Genomic DNA, 22,706 nt, shown 5'->3' on the forward strand with positions numbered 1-22,706 from the left:
AAGCTGCGAGATTCAGAAAGATCAGTGTGAATTCTGAATGGGATGGCGATTGATCACTGTTTTTTGAAAACGTCGAAGGAGCAATTGAAGGGATAAGAGCAGCTGGAAGTATGTATAGAGAGGAACATGGTAGCAAAACTTTGTCAGGGTGAGTGATTTTTGAAAATCCTATAACAAATTTTCTCTGAAACAACCGTAAAACCTGCAATAAAAGGACATCCACACTGTCAAAATTGTAGGTCCTTCTATTACATACTTTACAGAATATCAATTTTTCAGATTGCCTTCTTCCTCTTTACCTTCTTTGCCTTTCTTTCTACCATTCGTGTTTTTGATGCTTGCTATTATATTCTCTTGCTTCATTCAGTTGAAAACCTCTTGCCGTTCTATTTATCAGTAAGTGCACTGAAAATATAATTTTAAGGCTCGAACTTCAGTAAAATGGTCTTTAAAAAACGAGGAGGGAAGATTCAAAAAGAGAAGACAAAGACGGAGAAGAATAAAACACCAACAACAAAAATCAAATGAAAGTGGAACTGTGAACTGATTTTGATTTTCATATTTTCAATGAAATTTATAATTATTTGTATATCTTATTCTTTTTCTGCTCTGATATTCTGAAATTCTTAAATTCTGAAGTTGTGAGATTCTGAGATTCTAATATTTTTGTTTAGATTCTGAAATTCGGAAATTCTGAAATTCTGTAATTCTATTTTGAGAAACGGGGTTTTTGAGAATCTGAGATTCTGAGATTCTGAGATTCTTAATTTTGGAAATTCTGAAATTCTGGAATTCTGGAATTCTAAAATTCGGATATTCAGAGTTCCTGAATTTCTTAGATTCTAAAATTCTTATTTTCTGAGATTCTGATTTTTTGAGATCCTGAGACTCGTCCCAATGCTCTAACCCCAATTTACAACCTTCCACTGTAGTGTGTTTTGCTTTGTAAAAGTTCCTCGTATTTTTATAACATCCAGTACTCTATACTCATTCAGAGATACACACTTCTTTTGGTTCTTCTCGCAGAGCTCAATTCCCTTTGATACCTGAAAAGCTACATAATTTCCCTTCTTCTGTTTCATATCAGTCCCCACTTCCTACTATTCTTGACTTCTGATCATATCATCATGCTCTCCGCGAGGAATCCGTGGCGGATTGCCATTGCTCTCTGGGGGTCGGCACCATGCCTGGTACTGCCCTTGTTCTCCCCAGAGCACCGTCCTCACCCTCAAGACATTCATTCCTCTTTTTTTCTTCTTCTTCTCCCCCGACTGCAACACACCCACAGAAAAAAAAAGAAAAAAGAGCAAGCAAAGCAGAGAGGGTACAAGCACTTTTTGTGCAGTAAATGGCCGCCGCGTCCCCAGGCAGTGCCAGCCGTTTTTTTCTCGTTCTCTCCGTCTGGGGGTCACTTTTTTGCTGCCCTCCTGTCCTGGTGTCCGCGCCCGGTACCGGTCACAGACGCCGCGCCACTGCTGATATCAAATGGGAAAAAATAGTGTGTGCAGGGCTGAGAACGCAGTGTCAAAATGGACGCCAGCGAGTGGGTTTGCACTATTCTGGCTCCCTCTTCCTTCTCTGTGCCCTCCGATGTATGGCTACCCAGAAACGTTTTTTTTTGTGTGTGTTCCCGAACTGACCGATGTTTAGCATCATCCTTCTTTCTCTTTGTTACCTACTATTCCATATTTTTATCACTTATCTCTTTTTCTATCCAACCACTTTTTTCTTATAGATCCCGGCCTCGGACTCCTCAGTCACCCCACCCCCCTGACCGATTGGCCTTCTTTTTTTACCGGACGCCTCGTCTCAGACGTGAATGATATTCGGAGAAACGGATGTGTAGACGTGAATGGTTTCGGTTTGCCACGTCACACAAGCCTTGGCGTCTGCGGAGTTAGAATTGTATCAGGTAAGTTATTCTGGACCGTTTTTTCCCTAGACCTACAGTTGGACTTATATGGGTGGTCGAGAAGGTGTCTCGGATGCTTAGGTTTAGATCTGCAGAATCCTTAGGAATTTCGAACTTTTTAATAATCTATGAGATCAATTCTTGATCTCAGTTACCGTATTCTCAGAATTTCAGATCCAAAAAAAGTTTGGACCTATAATTCAATTAGTCTCGTGGATCTATGTATTTTGAAGACCTCAGCTTATTGAGATCACTAATTTCAAGTTTTCCAGACTCCGGATAAGCTAAATCCCATTTTCATTTTATGGAACTTGTATCAAGCTCCGCCTCTTCAGCTCCTTTCATTTTATCTACCGTAAAACCTGAAATAGAAGAGCCCTCAAACTTTTAACTTTGAGCCAATTTTTCTCGATTCTTGTCAAAGATAACAAAATGTTGTCAACTGATAAAATATTAATCATAATATCAGGAACATTTCATCAGTTGACGCATTTCCGATATCTCTAATAGGAGTTCAGATAATTGAGCTCAAACTTGACAGTATGGCCCTTCTATTACAGATTTTACAGTATTCTGAATCCCGAAAATTGTTCAAATGCTTTTTCAGACTACGGTACCTCTATGTTACATATTTCATCACCTTCTCTTCTTTTTTTTTCGAACTTTCTTTCGAAACCAATGACCCCTAACCTCGGTGTTTTTTATGTTCCTCCATTTCTTTTTTCTAGTTTACTCGAACCTATTTTCCTCTCGGGCAATCCGTCAGACGCATTGTTCGACCTTCCATCTTCCTTCATCATCTTTCCCCATTTTTTACAGTCTTCTGCGCTTCTCAAACCTTCCCATACTATCCAGCCAGCCCATATGGAACGTGTGCAGATGATTTCATGAAACTTTTTTTTTGGAAACGCGCACTCCGCGATTCTCCTTAAAGGACGTTTTCGGGAAGTTTTTTTTGGGGGGATGTGGAACGAAATGAAATTTCCACTGAAAAAAGTGGGAGAATGAGGTGATGAAGAACGAAAAAGGTCAAGAAGAGAGAAGAAGGAACAACCAGATGGTACGAAATGGGATGAAGAACAGCTGGGGAGAACGGAATACACCCATTTCGTCTTGTTCATAATCCCTTTTCATCAGTAGGTACCCGATTTTGGTGTTCCTCGGCCTACTGCTTCTGAGTTTAACATATCCTAGCCGCTTGAAAAACTTTCAACTTTTTCATAATTCATTTCACTTTCGTATTCCTGGAAAAAATGCTGTTCTAGCAATAAAATATCGTTAGCGTTCTAATAGAACGCTACCCAGACTGCTAACTTTGAGCCCATATATCTCGCTTTCTGTGAAAGATATCAGAAAGTGGCCAACTGACAGATTGTTTATCATCTTAACAAACATATTATGTCAGTTGATTATTTTTGATATCACTCTCAGGAAGCGAGATATCGGGGCTCAAAGTTGAACGTTAAGGGCGGCGTTCTATGAGAGAGTGTTTACCGTACTTAAAGTGAAATTAAATTTTAGAATGACTACAAAATTTTCAAAGTGAGCCATCAACGCTCCGTATCAAGCTAGAATTTTTTATTGTAGGATGTGTAGTCAAGTAGTATTAGTAATATTTGTAGGGGTTTTCTAGACAACCCCTAATGAGAATATATTTCATTTTCTGTAAAAGATATCAAAAAGTGGTATGCTGACAAATTTTTATCATAATATCAAATATATTTCACCAGTTGATCACTTTTTGATATCTTTTACAGTAACCGAGAAAAATTCAAACTTAGAGTGCCCTTATATTACAGGTCTTATTTACGGCACTTGAAATTCAAATCATTCCGAAACTTTTCGACTAGAATATTGAACTTTTTCTTCTGAATTTTCGTTTCAAAAATGCAGCATGATACTCCCCTAGCAGAAGAAACTACCGTAATCTAGACCTTGAAAGCCCACTAATCGTAAGCCATTCCCTACAAAAATCATAAACCTTCTCATTTCCGATCCACCCAGATATTTAAAAAAAACAGCAAGTCAATAGAGGTCAACTGTTCGTTTTCAATACCGCATTTCCATTATTTTTTTTTCTTCGTTCGTCCTCTGCCTCAACCCGTTTCACCGTCTGTCTGTATACACACAGTCACTCTTTTCCACTTTTTGTCCATCCTTTTTCTCCTCCCCCCGAAATCGTTCGCATAGTAAACCGAACATTTCAAATAATAATCGAATCGACGCTTCTTTGGTTTTTTGCGATTCTTTTCCTGTCTGAATCTCCTGATCTTCCATACTGTCTCCTTTTTTCTTCCACACCTCCCGGTTCGTCTCCCGACAGAAAACGAAGAAGAAAATGAAGAAGAAGCCCAGTGAACACTTTTTTCTGTAGCATCGCTGTGTCTGTCTCTCAACGGTTCATCTACTATTTAGCCTCCGGTTTTTCTTCTGTCGATCGTTTCGTCCGGGCGCCGCTGAGTTTTTTTGACCTATAGTTAGGATGTCATGCACTATCCTCGCGTTGTGCACTATTTCTCTGCTATGGATAGGCGCGGACAAATGTAGAAGGGGAAAGAAAGAAAGAAGGCGCACCACCACACTCTGCGGGGTTTTTTGGTTTTTTCAATGAGGATCGGGGGCCAGAAAACGAAAGAATCGACAAGAAGCAGGCATGTGTAAATCTGTTCGGCTGTCCCACTTCAAGAATTGTCTTGTTTTGAACTATTCAGGAAACATTTTGGGTTACTGTATTTTCCATGGCATTTTTTAAAAATCATACAGCTGAGCCCTCGCTGGAACCCAGAGATGTCCAGAATGACTTTGTGAGAAACGGAATCCGGAATCTGAAATACGAAATTCGGACATCTCTGCTGGAGAATTCCTGAATGAATATCAAAGACTACTGTAGTGGATAATTCTAATTTCATTCAAAACAGCATTAACACTATTACATCTAGCTCTGTACCGGATCAATGTTCAATTTTTCAACTTTTCTAACACATCTAACTTCTTCCTGACATGATCTGAAATCTTCTATTCCATTGCTCTTATTTTTCTAATCCACATCATACTTAACCCATAATTTCAGGATACTGAGGCTATCCGATAGCCGCTACTCATCCATCAGTCTGGATTGGGAGCGTACCTCAACTTGTGTGCCTTCAGAAGGCACCATGCCGTCGTCGTCGTCGTTGTCAACGTCATCTGTGTCAACGACGACGTCGTCATTGGCAACAACATCTAAACCAGCAAGTGAGTCGATGTTTCAGTGCTTCTGGAGGATCTTGATTTTTCCAGATCAACATTTGGAGTCCATCCTTAACCCATCTTCATCTTCATCTTCCCCTTTATCATCTTTGAAAGCATCTTCATCGGCGATTTCTTCATTACCCACAACATCATTATCATCTTTACGACAACCTTCTTCCTCGAATTCAAATGCAGATAGACCAGCGTAAGTGATCCTTTTGTTTTTATCGATTAACAATTTCGTTGATTGATAAAAAATTGTATTCTTCTTACCAAATGTCACCTGAACGTTTTTAGATCTCCCAAACCGATGCCTACACCAACGACACTATCCGAATGGCAACTTTTGGCAGTTTTGAGTAAAGCGAATTTAGTTCAGTACTATGACATTTTCATAGCACAAGGTAAGCACCAATATTATCCTTCAGAATCCATTTTTTCATATTTCTAGGTGGAGACGATATAAATCAGATAATGGCGTGTGAGGAACGAGAATTCCTTGAGATTATGAATCTTGTTGGGATGCTTTCGAAGCCTCTTCATGTCCGTCGAATGCAGAGAGCTCTAACCGAATACAGTCAAGATCAGACGGCTTTCAATCTTGCTGCTTTCCAACAAATCGGTCCACCACCTCCACTGAATTATACACCACCTGGAACTGATCCGATAGCCCTTCTCCTACCTGGAATCGCAGCTGCCACGTCTCCAAATTTTCCGAGTCTTCGATTTCTAAGTCAGCTGTCATCAGCGGCCGCTGAAAAAGGAACGACGTCTTCTGAAGCGGCTGAAACATCATCATCGTCACCGTCTCTCAATCTGAATACGTCGTCAAATTCGGTACCGTTGGGTTAGTCTTCGTCACCGGGCATATGGTAGCACGCATGTATGGTAGACTGCACTTTTTGGTTGTTCGTTCACAAAACTTTTTTATCATTTATCACTTTTAGATTAACCAGCTGAATTTTTAATTTTTGTAATGTTGAATGTTCCTTTAAGTTTTACTAATGCAACTCAATCTGAAAATTTCAAAGAACGAAATTTGGCACAGAATACTTTTATCTAACGTAAAACCTGGAATAGCAGGGTCCCCTAACTTTTAACTTTGACCCAGTTTTTCTCGATTCTAATAAGAGGTATAAAAAAGTTGTCAACTGATAAAATGTTCATAAAATGTTCAATTGAGCTCAAACTTGACAGTGTGGGGCTCTTCGGTCTTCAGATTAAAACCTTTTCCGAATATTACTTCATTTGCAGCTAGCACTCGGCCTGATCTAAAATTTTCTGAATCGTATTTCTCCTTTACCTAGGTTCAAATATGCCGTGAAACCTGTAATAGAAGAGCCCCACACTGTCAAGTTTGAGCTCAATTATCTCAATTTTAATGCAAGATATCAAAAGTGTCTACTGACAAAAAGTTTCTGATAATATGACAAAAATTGTATCAATTGACAATTTTTTATATGTCTCATTGGAATCAAGACAAACTGACTCAAAGTTAAAAGTTAGGACGCTTTTCTATTTCAGGGTTACACTTCCCACCGTTATCATCGATTCCTCATTTTAAAAATCAATAGGTCAAATTCAAAACAATTTCAAAACCTTATTAATTCATCACAAATCTTTTTTCAGCGCTCAAGTTCTCCAATTCTCTACTCGAATCTTTGGCCACTGATCAACAACAGCAATTCCGTCCCGTTATCCCCACCACCACCTCCAACCCCACTCCAGTCGTCTGTTCCACAAGCTCATCCAACCCTGAGTTCTCTTCTGGAGTCGTCGTGCCATCATCAAGAGCCACCGCCAACGTATTTTCCGGAAACAGCATTGGCCCCAATTTTAGTTCACCAAGCGTTGCTCGCTACGTCGTCGCACCACCATCTGGATCCGGGTCAAACACACCTACCTTTCCATCTACATCTTTCGGACGACCGCCCATCTCCAGCCAAGAAAAAGAGGGGTCGTCCTCTCCTTTTTTAGGCTCTTCTGCTGATTTTTCATCAGCTTATGGCAATGATTTCGTTTCTTTGGGAGACTTTGATCCAAGTAAATTTTAATAGAATTTGAACTAACCTTTCAAAAACATTTTCAGACAATCCATCACAAACTGAAAGCCCCGTTTTATCGTCTGCCCAAATTGCTCGTCTTGGAGAATGTGCTCTAGCGGCATCTAAAAATCTTCCACCACTTCCACCTCGGTTGATACAGAATAAGAAACGCGTATCAAAGTGAGCCATTTTCAGACAAATGATTATTCTAATTTCCTATTTTCAGAGATGTACTTGAACTTCTGAAATCAACTCCAGCTACACCATCAATGATTCATCTTTTTCGAAAATATTCAGCTATATATGGCCGATTTGATACCAAAAGAAAACCTCATAAAGTGCTGACTCTTCACGAAACAACTGTGAATGAAGCAGCTGCTCAACTGTGTCTTTTGGTACCATCTCTACTGACAAGAAGGGATGAATTGTTTCCATTGGCCAGACAAATCGTCAAGGATGCTGGATATAACTATGCGAAAAGTAGAAAACGGCCATGCGATCCTGCCGATCTACATAGTCCGATCAGTTCTCCGAGCAATTCTCCGCCTCCAAATGAATCAGAATTTGATGAGCAACCATCCAGTTCGTCAAGTTTTCTTAAGGAGGATGACAAGGTATTAGTCTTATTAGGAAACCAAGTTTCTAGTCTTTCGGTTTTCAGGCGATTCCACCCGAAGCATGGGCAGCACTAATTGAAAAGATGAAGGATGAAATTCCAGATGCCTGATGCATCTTCTAGTCTTTTCCAATCACCCGTTCAGTTTCTCAAAACGTGATCTTTAACTCCCGCTGGTCGGTTTTTCTGTCATTTTGATTCTCTCTCCCTCTTCAAAAGCTCTCTTTCTATTCTATTTTCCTTTTTTCTCTCTTCTTTTTATCATTTTTCTGAGGTTTTCTAAAAACAAATCGTCCCCCATTTTTCTGGCAGTTTTCCAAAAACTTTTGCCAAACTCTCATCTAATGGGAGTATAAACACAATGTTCGGTTCCAAAACCAACGCCCACGGCCCGTACCCTTTTTTCCTAGAAAACTATTTTCTTTCCCATATTTTCAATAAGGTGATTATTCAGTGAGTTTTGCTGAAAAAAAAGTTGAAATCAAAAATATTAGTTTCCAGAATCATAATTTTTTCTGCTCTCGCATCAAATGCACTGAAAATTTCATGATTTCTCTCTGTGGTCGACTTGGTGACGCACAGGGTTCGAATAGCTGTAGCACTCTGTTTCACTCTATCGAGAAAGTGATTAGGTCGTTAAAATTAAAATTTTCCGCAATTTTAGTTTATTTTCCACTTAAAACTTTGCCATGGAATATTCTCAATAAAAACAGAATACCGCTGCAGTTTGAACCCTGTGGTGACGAAATCTGATGCATGAAGTTACCAAATGTGAACAAAGGGAACTGGGAAACTTTATTCTTGATTTCGCCTGCAAAATATCGCATTCAATGCATTTTGTAGGATTCTTTTATTTCGATAAAGCTCACTTTTAAAACCTCCCTACCCAGTCCCGGTCATTCTGAATGATCACATCTTCTAAGTTTCATGGAAATTTTCAACTTTATCCCCGTCATTTTTTTCATTCATCAAAGATTGTTCTAATAATTAATGATTGCCTCTGATTTTGCCACTTCCTCCCCCATCCAAACCTGTAAAACACATTTTTATCCCAATAATTTCTCCTTCTCGTAGCCTCCCATCAACACTTTCAACTCCCCAATTCAGCGCCTTTTCCCTTCTTCTTCACATGGTAATACCTATGGAAATAATTGAATCATCTCGTTGTTTGTTTTATTTTCTTGGATTTCATTCAATAAATTTTCAAACCGGTTTATATTAACAACAACGGGCCACATGCAGAAACTAAACCGAAAGCACAAAGCAAAGAAGTAGAATATTAACTAACAAGTGAACCAAAAAGAAAGAGAGGTCCGTTATACAAATTGAAATGAAGAAGTCTACTTTGTCTTCTTATCCTCTTCTTCTGGAGCCGTTTCTTGCACATTTTGAGATCCTTCCACTGCCGCTGGTTCGGCACCTGCTTCCTTTTCGAGACTAGTTCCAAATTCGTTGAGTCGGGTGGGATCGACACGATAAGCCCAACGCTGGTATAGATAGATCTGGAAATTTATAATGTGAATTGTATAGAGTCAGAAACAACTAACCAGGAAAATGATATCATCACGGAAGCATCCGATACGGTAGAGAAGTGGCATCCGAATGACAAAGGCGAACAAGTCATCAATGAAAGTGTTGATGAATTTGTATGTCAGCATACGCCATGGCAAATGAGCCACCGATTTGAGCTTGTAGTTGATGAACAGTTGCGGTGTCATAGTGATAAATCCAAAAGTGAGGAGGAATCCGTAAAGCATATTGAGGACCCACGAATACCATCCTTTCTGTTCCACATATATCACAGAATATATGGCATATCCAACGAGCAATGGGAAGAGAGCCCAACCAAGATATTTGAATGCCATTTGATCGTATACCTTGGTCTCACTCTCAACGTACGATCCTTTGTCAGCAATCACCACACGTGGAATCAATCCGAACCACTTGTTTTGCCAATCGACAGAGACGTTCATGACTTTTGGAATCTTCCAGCATTCAATGAGCAATCCAATGCCAACGGTAAACTTCACCATTGTGTTCGTCTCGTTGTCGCAAATGTACAAGAAAACAATAAGAGACTGGAAGATGTTGAAAAGAACCGAACGAACAGATAATCCAACGAGATCCTTTCGATTGTTCCAGAACTGAATATCGTTTTTGAAAGCGAGGAATTCGAAGACAGTGTGGAGAAGGGAAACAACCATCGTGACTGCCAATAGAATAGGATTTGTTTCCAGGAGAGCTTGTTTCATTGAGTCATGCTCATCGCCATCTGTATCTCCCATATCCATGGAAAGCATAGTCTGCCATTGAGACTGCATCTTTTGACTTGCATACATTTGATATTTGAAAATTGACATCGGATAGTAGGTGATCGTCAAATTGAGCTCCTTGACAGTTTCATTGATCGGCTGATAATCTGCCCCAAGATTCCACCAGTTGTTATAGAATATTATCGGTTTGTAGACGTCCCCGTCTTCATTAAATTCGATATCTTCGCTGAGAGGTGATGGAATTGACCCACGTGCCCATGGGGATTGATCAACGACAAGAGAGATCGAAATGTTTGGGTGCCAGTGGTTGAGTACCTGAAATTGTATTGAAAAGTTATCTAGTTGATAAACCGTGATAATTATGAATTACCTCAAATTTCATAACTTGGGCCTTTGCCAGATCTTCTTCGCTTTGCTCACTTTCGCCAGTCAACAAATTCGCTGTCTTTTTGTAGTACTTCTTTTTGAACTTGTTCAATTGGTGCATTTTGTAAACCACCTAAACCTTATGGATAAGTTCAGAATACCATTCCTAACTAACTTGATTTTTGAAGTAGTTTCTGTCCTTGGGATTTGGAGATTGTCCGGTTTTCACAATAAACGTGTGAAGGTATAACGATTCGTTTCGGAGCAAAACTTCAGGAGTCGGGAACGTTCTGTGGAGGTGAAGCTTCCGTCGTTGTTTTCACCGCTCGTCCAGTCGTCGTATCTCATCGCGCTTCGCATCCAAACGAGTTTCTCAGGAGCCGAATCGAATTGTTTGAACGGGAATTCCTGAATAAATGTTCAGTAGAAATATTGTTTTCCCCATTAAAAAAATATACAAACATTTTCATCCATATAAACATATAAATCGAATAGTTGATGGTTTGGGAACAAGTTTGTCGCCTTGTTTCCTGCCGCTGTGGTGGATGTTCCATTGGTGCTTGTGCCCGGTGTGGATGGTCGCAAGAAATTCTGAGTCGGTTAGTATTGGTGAAAGAAGAGAATCCATTGACTGTCATACCGAAACCATCGAAACCATAAAGTATATCGTAACTGCTTGCTTCATTAGCTGCCAAAATCCACCAGCTTGGGCTTCAGGAACTGCTTCCGGAGCGGCTGCGGGTTCAACTGCGTCAGCCATCCTAAAAGGGTGGGAGAGGGAGAAAAAACCGAAACAGTACAATTGTGCAGAGGTAAGTTGGGTTAGAGTGGTTAGAAACACTTAGAAGCAAAGAAAAAGTAATAAAAATGTTTGAATAATTAGTGACACAATATTTATTTTATTTATTAGTTATTGTTACAGATATTACAGATTATCATTGTACATATTATGATACAGATCAAAGTGGGAATTTACATGAAGGAGATGTTATAAAGATCAAACGAATTCAGTGTGGAATGGGCTGGCCGTGATGTTGCTTATATTGAACGTAGTCCTGAAACAAAATCTGAATACTTCTGAAGTGCAACCGACGAAAATACCTTATAATCCACAACTATTTTCGAGCTTTGGAAGCGGACGATTCTGAGACTTTGGCGGAGCTCCTCGGTGATGTAATCATTAAATCCGCTCTTGCGAATTAAGTGATCGATAGTTTCCACGTGGTTCCATCCTTGTTCCGAAGCAACTTCAGGCAAGAAAACGGCACTTCTAGTGCGACGACCGTCACTGAAATTCATCCGGACTCCATGACGACCGATGGTCCAGTCACGATAATTGTGAATATTTTCAAAGTTGATCAGGAGAGAAACCTAAAAATTGTCAGTTTTATAACCATGAGATTCCGTGTAACTTTTTCTCACTCCACATTGCAAACTTGGAACTTCTTCTTTCGTTATAGGCTTGAATCTCGAGTCATGGAACGCGCTGGTTTTGGCATACTCGTTTAACCCTTCGCCCAATCTGACAAACGTTGATTTAGCCTTATCCAGTGTTCCGATAAATCACTAACCTCAGATCAGAAAAGGTGCCGATGCATCCTCTCAAATCATGATGCACTCCTTTCTTCCATGTCACGAATAGCGGACTGAAAAACAAAATCTTATTTTATTTAACTTTAATAAACCTTACAGCTTCACATCAGATATTTCTCTTGGCACCGTCGGTTCTTTCTGACGGTTGAGTTGTGCGTAGATGACGTCAAAGCAGTAAACTGCCATTTCGATGTTTGCTGACGTCATCTGCGACGAGTTTTCGGGATAAAGCAACGTGGGCTTCAAAGATACTAGAAAATATAGTACGGATGTGATAGAAAACCGACGGAACATCATGTATATTAAAATGAGAATTGAAAATAACAATATTTATCAGTTAAAAAATCAGGTCAACAGTGAAAACAACAGCAACAAAAACAAAAAACGGTGATAATAACAATTCGACTGAAAATGGAATCTTCACCTGTCAACAATTTCTGCGGCTACAAATTCGTACATTTGCCTATTAATTTCTTTAAGCTTCTCATTCTCTTCTCTCAACTCCGTCATGCTTGCCTGGAGATCCAAAATTTTCTTGTTTGATTCTTCTCCATCATCTATCACGATCAGCTCAGCTTCTTCTTCAATAACCTTATTTTTCAACGCTTGCTCAGCTTCCAACTTCTTCTGAAGTTTTCTATTCTTTTTGTTATTCTTTTTATTCTGTCTTCTCTGATTTCCAACTTCCGGAGCATCGTCTTCATCATCTCCAAGTGTTATCACCTGTGCCATCGCTTCTGCTTCTGCCTTTTCAACTTCAGCTTGTTTCCTCATTGGAGCTTCAACTTGCCATTGAAGTTGGGCCGATGTTGTGCTTCCAGACTCCAAGAGCATTTGGTCGATCGAGTCCTCAATTACATCGTTCCAATGCTTTTGGTCAGCGTTAAACTCGTTTGAGACTTCGATTGCCAGACGCTCACACTTTGTCGGCTCTCTGCGGAGGTCCCAGACTGGACGGAACTTTTTTGTGTGCTCACCACCACTGATCGTGGGCCAGAATGGAATGAATCGGAGAGTGCTAATTGTAGATCTCATTGTAGATACCTATGGGTAATATTGAAAGTTATGAAGTTAAGTCATATGCTGCTCACCTTGAGACATTGATGACTGCTAATCTCCCAAATGCAATATTTTCCAGATGCGTCACCGGAAGCTAGAAGTGTACCATCTGTGTTAATTGTAAGCCTAGTGATTTCATCAGAGTGACCATTCAAAACTCGGAATTTCGTATTATGTTCGTCACCAGCTTGAATCAGAAGATCTCTCTCTTCAGCACCCTGAAATCATATTTCTGTTGAACCAGAAGTTTTTTTTTGATTACCAGTTGGAACAAGTTGATTTGTGCAATATTTCCAACTTCGGTTCCAATGAATATACGAGTCTCTGCTGAATCGATGGCACATGAAGTGAGTGGACGATCTGCCGACGCTTTCAGGATCACTGAGTCCATAGAAATTGAATGAAGACAAGCGATGTGGTCAGCTCCAGTCGTAAGAATACGTGGATTCGATCCATGAGTAATTTTGAGATCAGAAACGGCCAATGTATGAGATGCCCATTTACGGAATGGGGCTACAGTACTGTCTCGATCAGCTGACACCAGTCTGCAATTCAGGTTGAAGTTATAAACAAAAATCATTTAACATACTCAGTAACAAGATATCCATGAATAGCACCATCTTTGGAGGCTGTGAAAACCATTGAATCGTCATCGGAGAGAGCGAGTTTTGTGATATTTTGATAGTGAGCGTCAATGACAGAAAGCAATTCCCCAGTAGACAGCAGCCAACAGTAAAGTTGTCGTTTAATGCTCATAAATGCGAAACGACCAGAACGATCGCTACAAATGGCAGAAACAGGTCCAGGGAGCACACATTTTTGATGAAATCGATCTTTTGAGTGAACTGCAATCACATGCACGAGTGGACGATCTTTCGTTGTCACTACGATGTGTTCACCATCCTTCCCTGAACGATATTAACCAATACAAATATTGTTGGAACTATAAAAGTAAAAACTCACCTAGAGGTTCGACGAGTCCAGTTGATGCTCCTTGCAACTCTCCACCTTTGTAACTCCACGACGAAACTCCGGTACGGGGATCGATAATTATTGTAGAATGAGGGTCGGGACTACTGCTGCTGATCAGAAGCATCTGAAAATTCAAAAATCGTTCTCGCATTAAATGTTGATTCTTTCTAACCTCAAGCGGTTGTGTGCCGGCGATTCGACTTGTGTCGACTCCCAAGTAAGCCATGATGTGTAGTTCTGGAAAAAAACAATGCTTTGTTCAATTTTTTTATAAAGAAGGATCGTTGAAGAGTATTTTTAAGCATGTCAAAAGCGAAACAGAGGATAAAAGCCAACAGAATAATAGTAATGAACAGTTCCGAAATTGTGAGGAGAATCTATTAATGGTATAGAATCTGGGCGGCGACAAGTAAATGTTCAGTTGTCAAATCTTTCAGAAAAATGTAAGTTTCAATCGAAAACGATGAAAAACTTTATGTATTACACGGTGAGTTTTTCACTACCGGATGAGCAACAGTCTGCGACGTTTTAAAGTATAACGGACAAAAAAAAAATCTGATTCATTTTTTCACTATATATTCTTCATAAAATTTACTAAAAATTTATGGAACAGAAAAAAAGTTATGGACTAGAATTCGAGAAAAAAATTCCAAAGTTGAAGCAGCGGTAGTGAAAAACTCACCGTGGTATTAGAAAACCGCTAACAATCATCCCGTCGATTTACCATAAACAACGCGTACGTGCGGAATTTCGGAGCGTCGTAGTTTTTTAAAACGCGGTTTTTCAAAAGGAGAAATTGAGAATTTAGGTGAAAAGATAGATCATTTTTCTCGATATATCAGTCTAATTTTAGGTTTTATTATTTTAAGGAAATCGGAATTTAGTCTCGTTATCATCGTGTATACTGTTTTTTTGAACAACAATCATATATATTATTCACAGTTTATTCTCTTTCTTTCGAAACCATAAATCATTCTTTCCAGGATAGGAAGGGTTTCTATAAAAATAAATATAACGAATATTTGAAACAGGGGGATACAGCATATTAATTTACTACTGAAATTTCTTCACAAGGAATTACGAAAAGAGAAACGGGGGACAAAGGAAATAAGTTATGGGGCAAGGCAGATAAAAACAGGATGAATGCGTAAAATGGTAACGAAAGGAGACAGAAAGTGAATGGAACGAGAGTAAATGGGGAGGTTGAAACACTGATTGTGGCAGATGGTATAATTTGTAATCAGTGATTCGGGGGAACCGTTTATAAAAAACGATTTCGAAAAGAGAAAAATCAAAACCGGGCCCGTGTTTTCCATCAGCGAGATAGGTGGGAGGATTTGTGACAAACCGGAAAAATCGAGAAAAAAAGTTATTAACTTTGTCGACTTTTTTCTGGAAGAGATCGTACAACAATTGAGTGGGTGAGACGGGGGGAACACGGGCTCCTTCTTGGGGGATTTTTCAGTGATTTGTCAAGCAGGATGGTATTGCAAGACAGGGAGAAGGATGATAGGAATGGCTATTCCATACCGTTTGATGACAAACTAAGAAAAACTACTTCCTTTTTTTTGGATTTTTTCTATTCTTGTTCTGAGCCTAGAGGGCCTAATTTTAAAGAAGAACTGAACTACTAGAGAAATTTTCCAGCTTCCGCGTTGAGATTCTCTAATAATCCAGCTCAAAGTTTCCGAGAAGTTTTGGGGGAGGGGCGAGAAACTAGATGGTTACTGTAGGGGGAAAATGTACAACAAATGGAAGAGTCATAGAAAAAGTTGGGTGACTGGAGAATGGGGCACATAAACCACTGTCACTGTCAAACTTGGCTATCAAACGATCCTCGAGGGAAGAAATAGAAGAGAACAGTAGATAGAATTAAATTTTTGATCAAGAAATTATTCGATTTGATATCTACTACTCTCTTCCATAAATCAACAATTTTCCGGCTGAAAAGCGGGTATGTACACCGAATGGGGGAAGTAGATCATGATTTCTTCGATTTCCAGTCTTTTCAGTACTGAAAATCTAGAAATCATGAGCCACTGAGAAACTCGACATTATCTCTGATTTTGTACACGTGTTTTACAGGTCTTAAAACAAAGGGGGATAGAATAGGTGGATAGACAGGAAAAACGCAACGTGGTTGCAATGGGAATTTTCAGATAACCGGAGGTTTGGCTGAAAAAAAAACTCGAGATGGATGAGTCAGATCTTAGAAAAGTGGGGTTGGAGGTGGTGGTGGTGTTACAGGGATTTAAGGGAATATGAGGAGAAAATGATAAAAAGATGATAAATGCAGTAGACTTTTCGGTTTGAAGAGAAAGAAGACACACGCGAGCTCTTCAAATCGAAAAGCCGTATCAACAAGAAAGTGTATGAACGGGAAAACAGTAAAAGAGGATACTTTCAAAGAATTCCAGTAATCTGTGGGATTTTGGGGAGGGGATCTCGTAACAGCAACAACACCAGCAATGCAATTTAGAGTGGATGGATGGGCATTTGTACACGCAAAATAATGACGGCACTTGTCACAATTTCAGCCATTTTCAGACTAAAACAATGACAAGACCGTATGTACACGCTTTTAAGCAAAAAAAAACAAATTTTGGGTGATGGTGATAGGGGGTGGTGATTTTGCAGGTCAGCTTACTTACTATTTACAATTTAGAGCAATCGAGGGGCTGAAAAGTGTGTGGTGGTGGGTGGGTGGATTTCAAGTGACTAGAAATACTGGAAGTTCGAGAAAGCAGAATTGCATCTAAACGAAAAAACTAAAACTTCCAGGATTTTTAGACATACTTGAAGACAGAAAACAACAAACGCACTTCTTCTAGAGGTGCTTGTATGGAATTGCGAAAACCAAACAAACAACAAACATAAGAGAAAATGAAGACAAGAGCGATGAAAAAAAACAAGAGTGCATTTGATTGCAAGAAAAATTAAGGCACAAACTACATACATTATTCAGGTGGTGGATGGTTTTACACAGAAAAAAAAAGTTGGTTTAGATAGTCCGAGAAATCGTGAGAAATGTTTTTGTAAAACAAGGAGAGATCTAGACGTTGACCTGAGTCTCGACACGATGGATTGGATTCTGGAAGAAATAGGAAGATAGGTTTCTATCAATTCGATCTTTGAATTGATAACCAACCTCCTGCTCTCCTTCGAACGAATTCAATGACGCCTCGTCTTCGGTGGTATGTCGAGGAGTCATTTGAACGGAATTGAGGACTGTTGAATCAGCTCCGAACAGTTGAATGGATGGCATGTCGAGGAAGAGAATTGGTGGAGAACGAATGTCGTCATCCCCGTTTGAGGATGCTGGGGAGAAGAGGGAGTATGTTCCGGAATCATCGGCAGATCTTCTCTTGACTGGCGAATCCATCAAATCCTGGCTCAAGTCGAGCATCGATGGTGGTGGAGTTGTTGGAGAAGCACGGCTGATTGGTGGAGTGAATTCTCCGCTGCGAGACTTTTCGATGGCAATTCCAACAGATTTCTTTCGTGGGAAAGTACCAAACAGTTCACCGCCCATTGACAAGAATGAGCCGTCACCGCTGAAAATGAAATTTCGTACAATTGATCAGCAAAGATTGAAAACTCACTGGAAAGTGGCAGTTCCCAAATCACTCGCAGCATCACTCATGGTCATCTTGTCGAATCTCGCTGAGAGACGAGCATCCGTGAGCCGATTCATCATGTTGAAATGCTCCGACATTTGCTGGACGTCACGAGCAGAATCCTTGCGGTAGATGAGGTTAGATGGTGTTTGGAGAATAGTGGACGCGGCAGATTGTTGGAGCCAGCGATGAGCAAGAATCTGATCGGCATTGAATCTGAAAAAAGAACGTATACAATGTTTCGAAAAATTTGATGTTCAAATTCACACAATCTCGGTGTCTTCAGAAGACACCAAGCATTAGTATTCATTTAAACTTATCTATCCTCCGTTTCCAGGCTCCACAGCCATCGAATAACTGCGTGCAGGATATGAAGGAATCGAGCTAGGGCTTGCGGCATGACAAGCGCGCGCGTACACCCCTGCGCCATCTGTGCGGCATTCTCCCCACACTAGAGAGGCAGTCATAAGACGCGAAGGCGGAGGGACAAGAAATAGTGACCACATACGAACCTGTCAATCGGATCGCGTTTCAGCAACTTCGAGACCAAATCCTTCGCCTCATCAGAAATCATTCCCCATTCTTCCTCAGGAAACTCGTAGTAACCGTCTTGGATACGATGGAAGAGATCTTGTTGGCAGTCTTCGCATGGTTTTCCTTCAGACCAACTAAAACAAGATTCATGAAACGACTAGAAGATAGTTCAACGACTAGAAGATAGTGACCTAGAAGATAGTTCTCACCCGCAGTCAGAATCGTCGCACTGCCCTTGGAATGGAGCGTAACCAGCGAGCATGATGTATAGGATGACTCCCAAACTCCACGTGTCACACTTTTTGTCGTACTTGAGAGCATCTCCGACGTAAGCATCCACAACTTCCGGTGCCATGAACTCAGCCGAACCGACGGGAGAAGCAAGGTCAGGCTCCGAAGCGACTTGGCTCAACGGATGACGTTCGTGTTGTGGCCGACGCTGGCTTGCCAAATCCAGATCACAAAGTTTGACAGGCGAGACATGATTGGGATCGGTGCACAGCACGTTCTCCGGCTTCACATCGCGATGAGCTATTCCACGATCATGCATAAACTTGAGAGCCGATGCGATATCCTTGGTAACACGACGAGCCTCCTCTTCGGTGAAGTAGCCACGCTGGAGAATGTGTTGGAGCAATGGACCACCGCGCATTTTCTCCATGACAAGATAGAAATTGGTGTCATCTTCAAACCAGTCAAGAAGCTGAACGATGTTTGGGTGTCCTTTGCAAGTCTTGAAGATGTTGACCTCGCGGAGGATGCGTTTACGGGAGTGAGTCTCGCCTTGCTTGTCGACGATCTTCACAGCGAACTCCTGACCCGATTTGATCGACTTGCAGGTTGTCACAGACCCGTAAGCACCGGAGCCCAAGTGCTCATCCGTTAACTTGTAGTAGTCTGAAATTAAGAAATTTAAGTCATAGTTACAGCTTTCTTCAAGAACAAAGCCATAGACGATATCATCTTCCTCATTACCTTCTAGACGTCTTCTAAAACGAGTGATTCTTCTGTTGCATTTCTTTCCTACAGCCATCTTCTATTCCTATTACTACGTGAACGTTGCAGAGTATTGCAAATTGTTGCAAAATAGTGAAGCAAAGCGTGAAATAGCAAAACAATTCGAAAAAGTTTGCATCATCGCTTTCAAGAACATTCTGGAGTGTTCGAGAGGATTTGAAAAGCTTCTCGAACACATTTTGCATCATTTACATATTTTTTGAATAAAGAATTTTTAATTGTTCTATAATACAAATTTTTCAAATGAGAATTTAAAAGAAATTTCACCACAAATTCACATATAAATACAAAATGCTAAGAAATCGTCATCTATCGTAACTGGAGACTGATTCAGGCCTATTTAGTTCCGTTCTTTGCCTCAGAAAGACTAATTATTGTGTTGACTATCCGTACTTCAATTCGGCCAGCAGTCTCACCACAAAAAACCAAAATCACTGGCATAACAAGAAGTACTGCTGGTACTACTACTACTATTAACACCAAATAAATGTCTTGTTCATCAATCAGAATCGAGTTATGGTTGTGTCAGAAAGAGGAGAAGGTTGTCAGTCAGTGTCTAATTTAAGTGCCGCCGCCGTCATTTCACATTCATCAATCCCCTGGCTTCCGGTATCTAACGGGATATCAAAATGTTTTTTTATGGTGTCATTCTCGTTTTCTGATTTGAGAATAGCTTCCGAGTATACCCCTAGAAAATCATTGAAATTTATGCATAAGAATAGTGTACCAATGCAGCTGTTTTCGCAGCGAAAAATTCGCTAGAAACAAATTCCCTAGTCAAAACCAAATCAAGTTGTTCAAACAAACAACCAGAGGAGATGAAGCGACACCGAAGAAGGAAAAGGAAAACGGTATCTCAAAACCGCAGAAAACAAACAAAAACAAGGAGAGAAGAATTGAAAACTCACCAAAGAATCCACACTTGGACGAGTTCTTTCTTCTCGGGGTTCGCGGCACCCGACGAGTTCCTCCCCCGAGCGGCAGCAACTCCGAAACTGATTCCTCTTCTTCGTAATCATCTTCGTCGGTATCCTCTCCGTATATGCATTTTCCCTCGTCTCGTCTACCACTTCCACTTCTCATCTCCACATCTTCATCGTCCATCTCGAACTCTCCGAACACGTGGTCGGTGTCACGACCGACGTAACGCGGCATTGGACGTCCGGACGATTCGTCCGACGACGAAAATGAATCATCTTCGTACGCCTCGCGTTCCCGTTGACGATGTCGACGCAGATTGGCCATCATCTTACCGCCACCGGCGCAAATCTCGATTCCTCCACTCGGCGACGTTGCCTCGTCGTCGTCGTAGAACTCCGAGGAGGCCACGTGTCTCGGAGCAGCAGAAGTGTGCAGATGGTGGAAAGCAGCACCGCCGCTGCCGACGGCCGAGTCTGCAAAGAGATACACATTATTTTGTTGTGGTCTACATATGAATGGAACATAAATATGTAGTGGTAGGATACAAAGAGATATACAATGAATGTTGTTTCATAGATCAGTTCAGTGTCCGAAATGTTTTTAACTACCGTAACCTATTTCACAATTCACCGCCTAACCTCGAGGAGTCTTGTAATTGTTCCTCACTCCACATCCATTTCGTTCCTCATGAATTGTCATAACCTCATCCCATATGTATCGGAAAAGAGGCAGTGGCAATTCCGAAGAGGACGACACCAGCGCGTCTACACATGTCACAAGACCAGTCAGCCGGGTGCCCCCCAACAGTGGCAGCAGCGGGTGGTCTTTCTTCTCCGGCTGGCTGTTGGTGTTGGGTGCACCCAGAGACTATCTCTCTCTCTCCAATATAAACAGATCATGTGGAAACTATGCAAAAGGGGGAATGGGGAAATATTCAAATTCTTATTTTTCCAACTGGTTGGTGCCAAAAACAACAACTAATCACGAATCCTGTCAGCTGGTTATTCCGGTTACTTAAATGGGGCGTAATTATATGTTTGGTTCAATATAATTAACACCTACGCATTAATGGAACATAACCGTTAAACTCAGAGAAATAAAAAAAAATTTGAATTACAGTATGCTCGTCATCGTCTTGCATCAGTCAATTCAGCAGTTGTATGAAAGTAATTAAAAGACACAAATATGTATAAGTGTCAAGTGAGAATCAACAACAACTGTGAATACCTAGATAACAATGTCAGCAGACTAGTTGGCTCCGTTTCTGCTTATGAAGTTATTTAGGTCACTGATTCACTCAACATTTTCTAATCAGAGCACAGACTGATAAAAATTCTTGGTTTCTGATCTATGCTAACGGCTGATTTCCATGAAAACAGGAACATTAAAGCGTTGAAACGAGAAAATAAGATATTCGAATGCAGAAAAGAGGTCAGAAGAGATAAAAGCTGAAGAAAACTTACTATTGACTTGTCTCGGAACATTCTCAACTTGTCCCAAATGATTCAGATCAAGTTGGCTAATATTGACATTATGATGGCGTCCAAAGTGGACAATAGGAGACTGTGGGTACCCGGCATGAAGGATGGACATGTTGTGTTGAATGAACGGCAAAATGGTTGACACCGAACAAAATGTACCGGTTCGATGGAACGATACCAGAGAGGGAGGAGATAAAAGAAGTTGTGAAGAGATCAAGGAGAGATTCTCCTTTCAGATCGTCAGCTCTTCGACTTCTTCGACTTCTCTTCCACACTCACAGACAGAGACACAAGCACAGAACAACGGACAAGCTACTGTGAGGAGGTAGGGCGAGAGAGTCGGAGGCGGAGACATCAGACCACGAGGGACGGGCATTCATGTTTTCTCTCTCGCTCCCTCCGTTAACTCTGCGTCTCTTCAATGTCTAACTGTCTGCACTCTGGCCAAATGTTCGAGCGCTTTCCATCGTCCCCTACCGCCAGAGGACAGTTAACGAGAGAAAAGGGCGAGAAGGTTAGAGATATACACAACACAGGATCGACCCATATGGTATTTTTCGTCAATATTTTCATGACATTTCCAGAAAAAAAGATTGTGAGGGGGTCAAACTGAAACTAACTATAGTGAAAAATCCACTATATTTATCTCAAATATGTAAAAACTGGTCCGAAATCGATGATCAGTGATAAAAATCCACGAAGTTATTCATCATCGAATAACAAACACGCTGGAATTTCCATGTACACCCACTCTCTCCTCCTCCCGTAGTAGTAGTATAGAACACCTAAAGATAACAGTGTACTTTCTGAAACAAATTCGTCATTACAGTCTTTGCTTCCCACATGTTCATGATGAGTATGTGTGTGGCTTAGCGGTTTGCGTGCAACTTGGTAAATGACGATGACATCATTTTTACTATAACCTGTATATACACTGGGGAACCTATCCCCACTACAATCCCAACAATCACAAGGATTGACTGATGGGTAGTTCTGTTTGTGCAATGAAGGGCTCACTCACAATACCATTCGAAAGGGTGTTGACCTAGTGTGACCCTTACTGTTCGGA

The 22,706-nt window shown here is 40.7% G+C and overlaps 6 protein-coding genes across 6 annotated transcripts; 1 reads left to right on the forward strand and 5 right to left on the reverse strand.

Moving 5' to 3' along the window:
• Positions 1-1,408: 1,408 nt before the first annotated feature.
• CBG25568 lies at positions 1,409-1,656 on the reverse strand (the record flags this gene model as incomplete). Its single annotated transcript, XM_045242288.1, has 2 exons — positions 1,409-1,472; positions 1,556-1,656. The coding sequence occupies 2 exons, from the start codon at positions 1,654-1,656 to the stop codon at positions 1,409-1,411; spliced, it is 165 nt and encodes a 54-aa protein (XP_045098107.1).
• Positions 1,657-1,838: 182 nt separating this feature from the next.
• Cbr-mab-10 lies at positions 1,839-7,915 on the forward strand (the record flags this gene model as incomplete). Its single annotated transcript, XM_002631224.2, has 9 exons — positions 1,839-1,861; positions 4,983-5,146; positions 5,192-5,348; positions 5,441-5,547; positions 5,595-5,990; positions 6,773-7,186; positions 7,233-7,368; positions 7,415-7,802; positions 7,850-7,915. The coding sequence occupies 9 exons, from the start codon at positions 1,839-1,841 to the stop codon at positions 7,913-7,915; spliced, it is 1,851 nt and encodes a 616-aa protein (XP_002631270.2).
• Positions 7,916-9,144: 1,229 nt separating this feature from the next.
• CBG03077 lies at positions 9,145-11,203 on the reverse strand (the record flags this gene model as incomplete). Its single annotated transcript, XM_045242289.1, is given in 7 exon segments — positions 9,145-9,306; positions 9,352-10,392; positions 10,448-10,576; positions 10,619-10,713; positions 10,731-10,851; positions 10,906-11,034; positions 11,084-11,203. 7 exon segments carry the CDS (start codon positions 11,201-11,203, stop codon positions 9,145-9,147), a joined length of 1,797 nt encoding a protein of 598 aa, XP_045092129.1.
• A 247-nt stretch (positions 11,204-11,450) lies between these two features.
• On the reverse strand, positions 11,451-12,243 carry CBG03076 (the record flags this gene model as incomplete). The annotated part of the gene is made up of 5 exons (XM_002631222.1): positions 11,451-11,498; positions 11,545-11,814; positions 11,866-11,965; positions 12,015-12,089; positions 12,134-12,243. 5 exons carry the CDS (start codon positions 12,241-12,243, stop codon positions 11,451-11,453), a joined length of 603 nt encoding a protein of 200 aa, XP_002631268.1.
• Positions 12,244-12,456: 213 nt separating this feature from the next.
• Positions 12,457-14,293, reverse strand: Cbr-pro-1 (the record flags this gene model as incomplete). Its single annotated transcript, XM_002631221.1, has 6 exons — positions 12,457-13,080; positions 13,128-13,313; positions 13,358-13,640; positions 13,685-14,003; positions 14,059-14,191; positions 14,240-14,293. The coding sequence occupies 6 exons, from the start codon at positions 14,291-14,293 to the stop codon at positions 12,457-12,459; spliced, it is 1,599 nt and encodes a 532-aa protein (XP_002631267.1).
• Positions 14,294-17,119: 2,826 nt separating this feature from the next.
• Cbr-mnk-1 lies at positions 17,120-21,749 on the reverse strand (the record flags this gene model as incomplete). The annotated part of the gene is made up of 9 exons (XM_045242290.1): positions 17,120-17,158; positions 17,216-17,621; positions 17,670-17,900; positions 18,083-18,135; positions 18,157-18,352; positions 18,428-19,115; positions 20,144-20,629; positions 20,795-20,920; positions 21,620-21,749. 9 exons carry the CDS (start codon positions 21,747-21,749, stop codon positions 17,120-17,122), a joined length of 2,355 nt encoding a protein of 784 aa, XP_045092130.1.
• Positions 21,750-22,706: the final 957 nt, after the last annotated feature.

This window comes from Caenorhabditis briggsae (genome assembly GCF_000004555.2).
Source record: "Caenorhabditis briggsae complete genome, chrII, whole genome shotgun sequence".
Lineage (NCBI taxonomy): Eukaryota > Metazoa > Nematoda > Chromadorea > Rhabditida > Rhabditidae > Caenorhabditis > Caenorhabditis briggsae.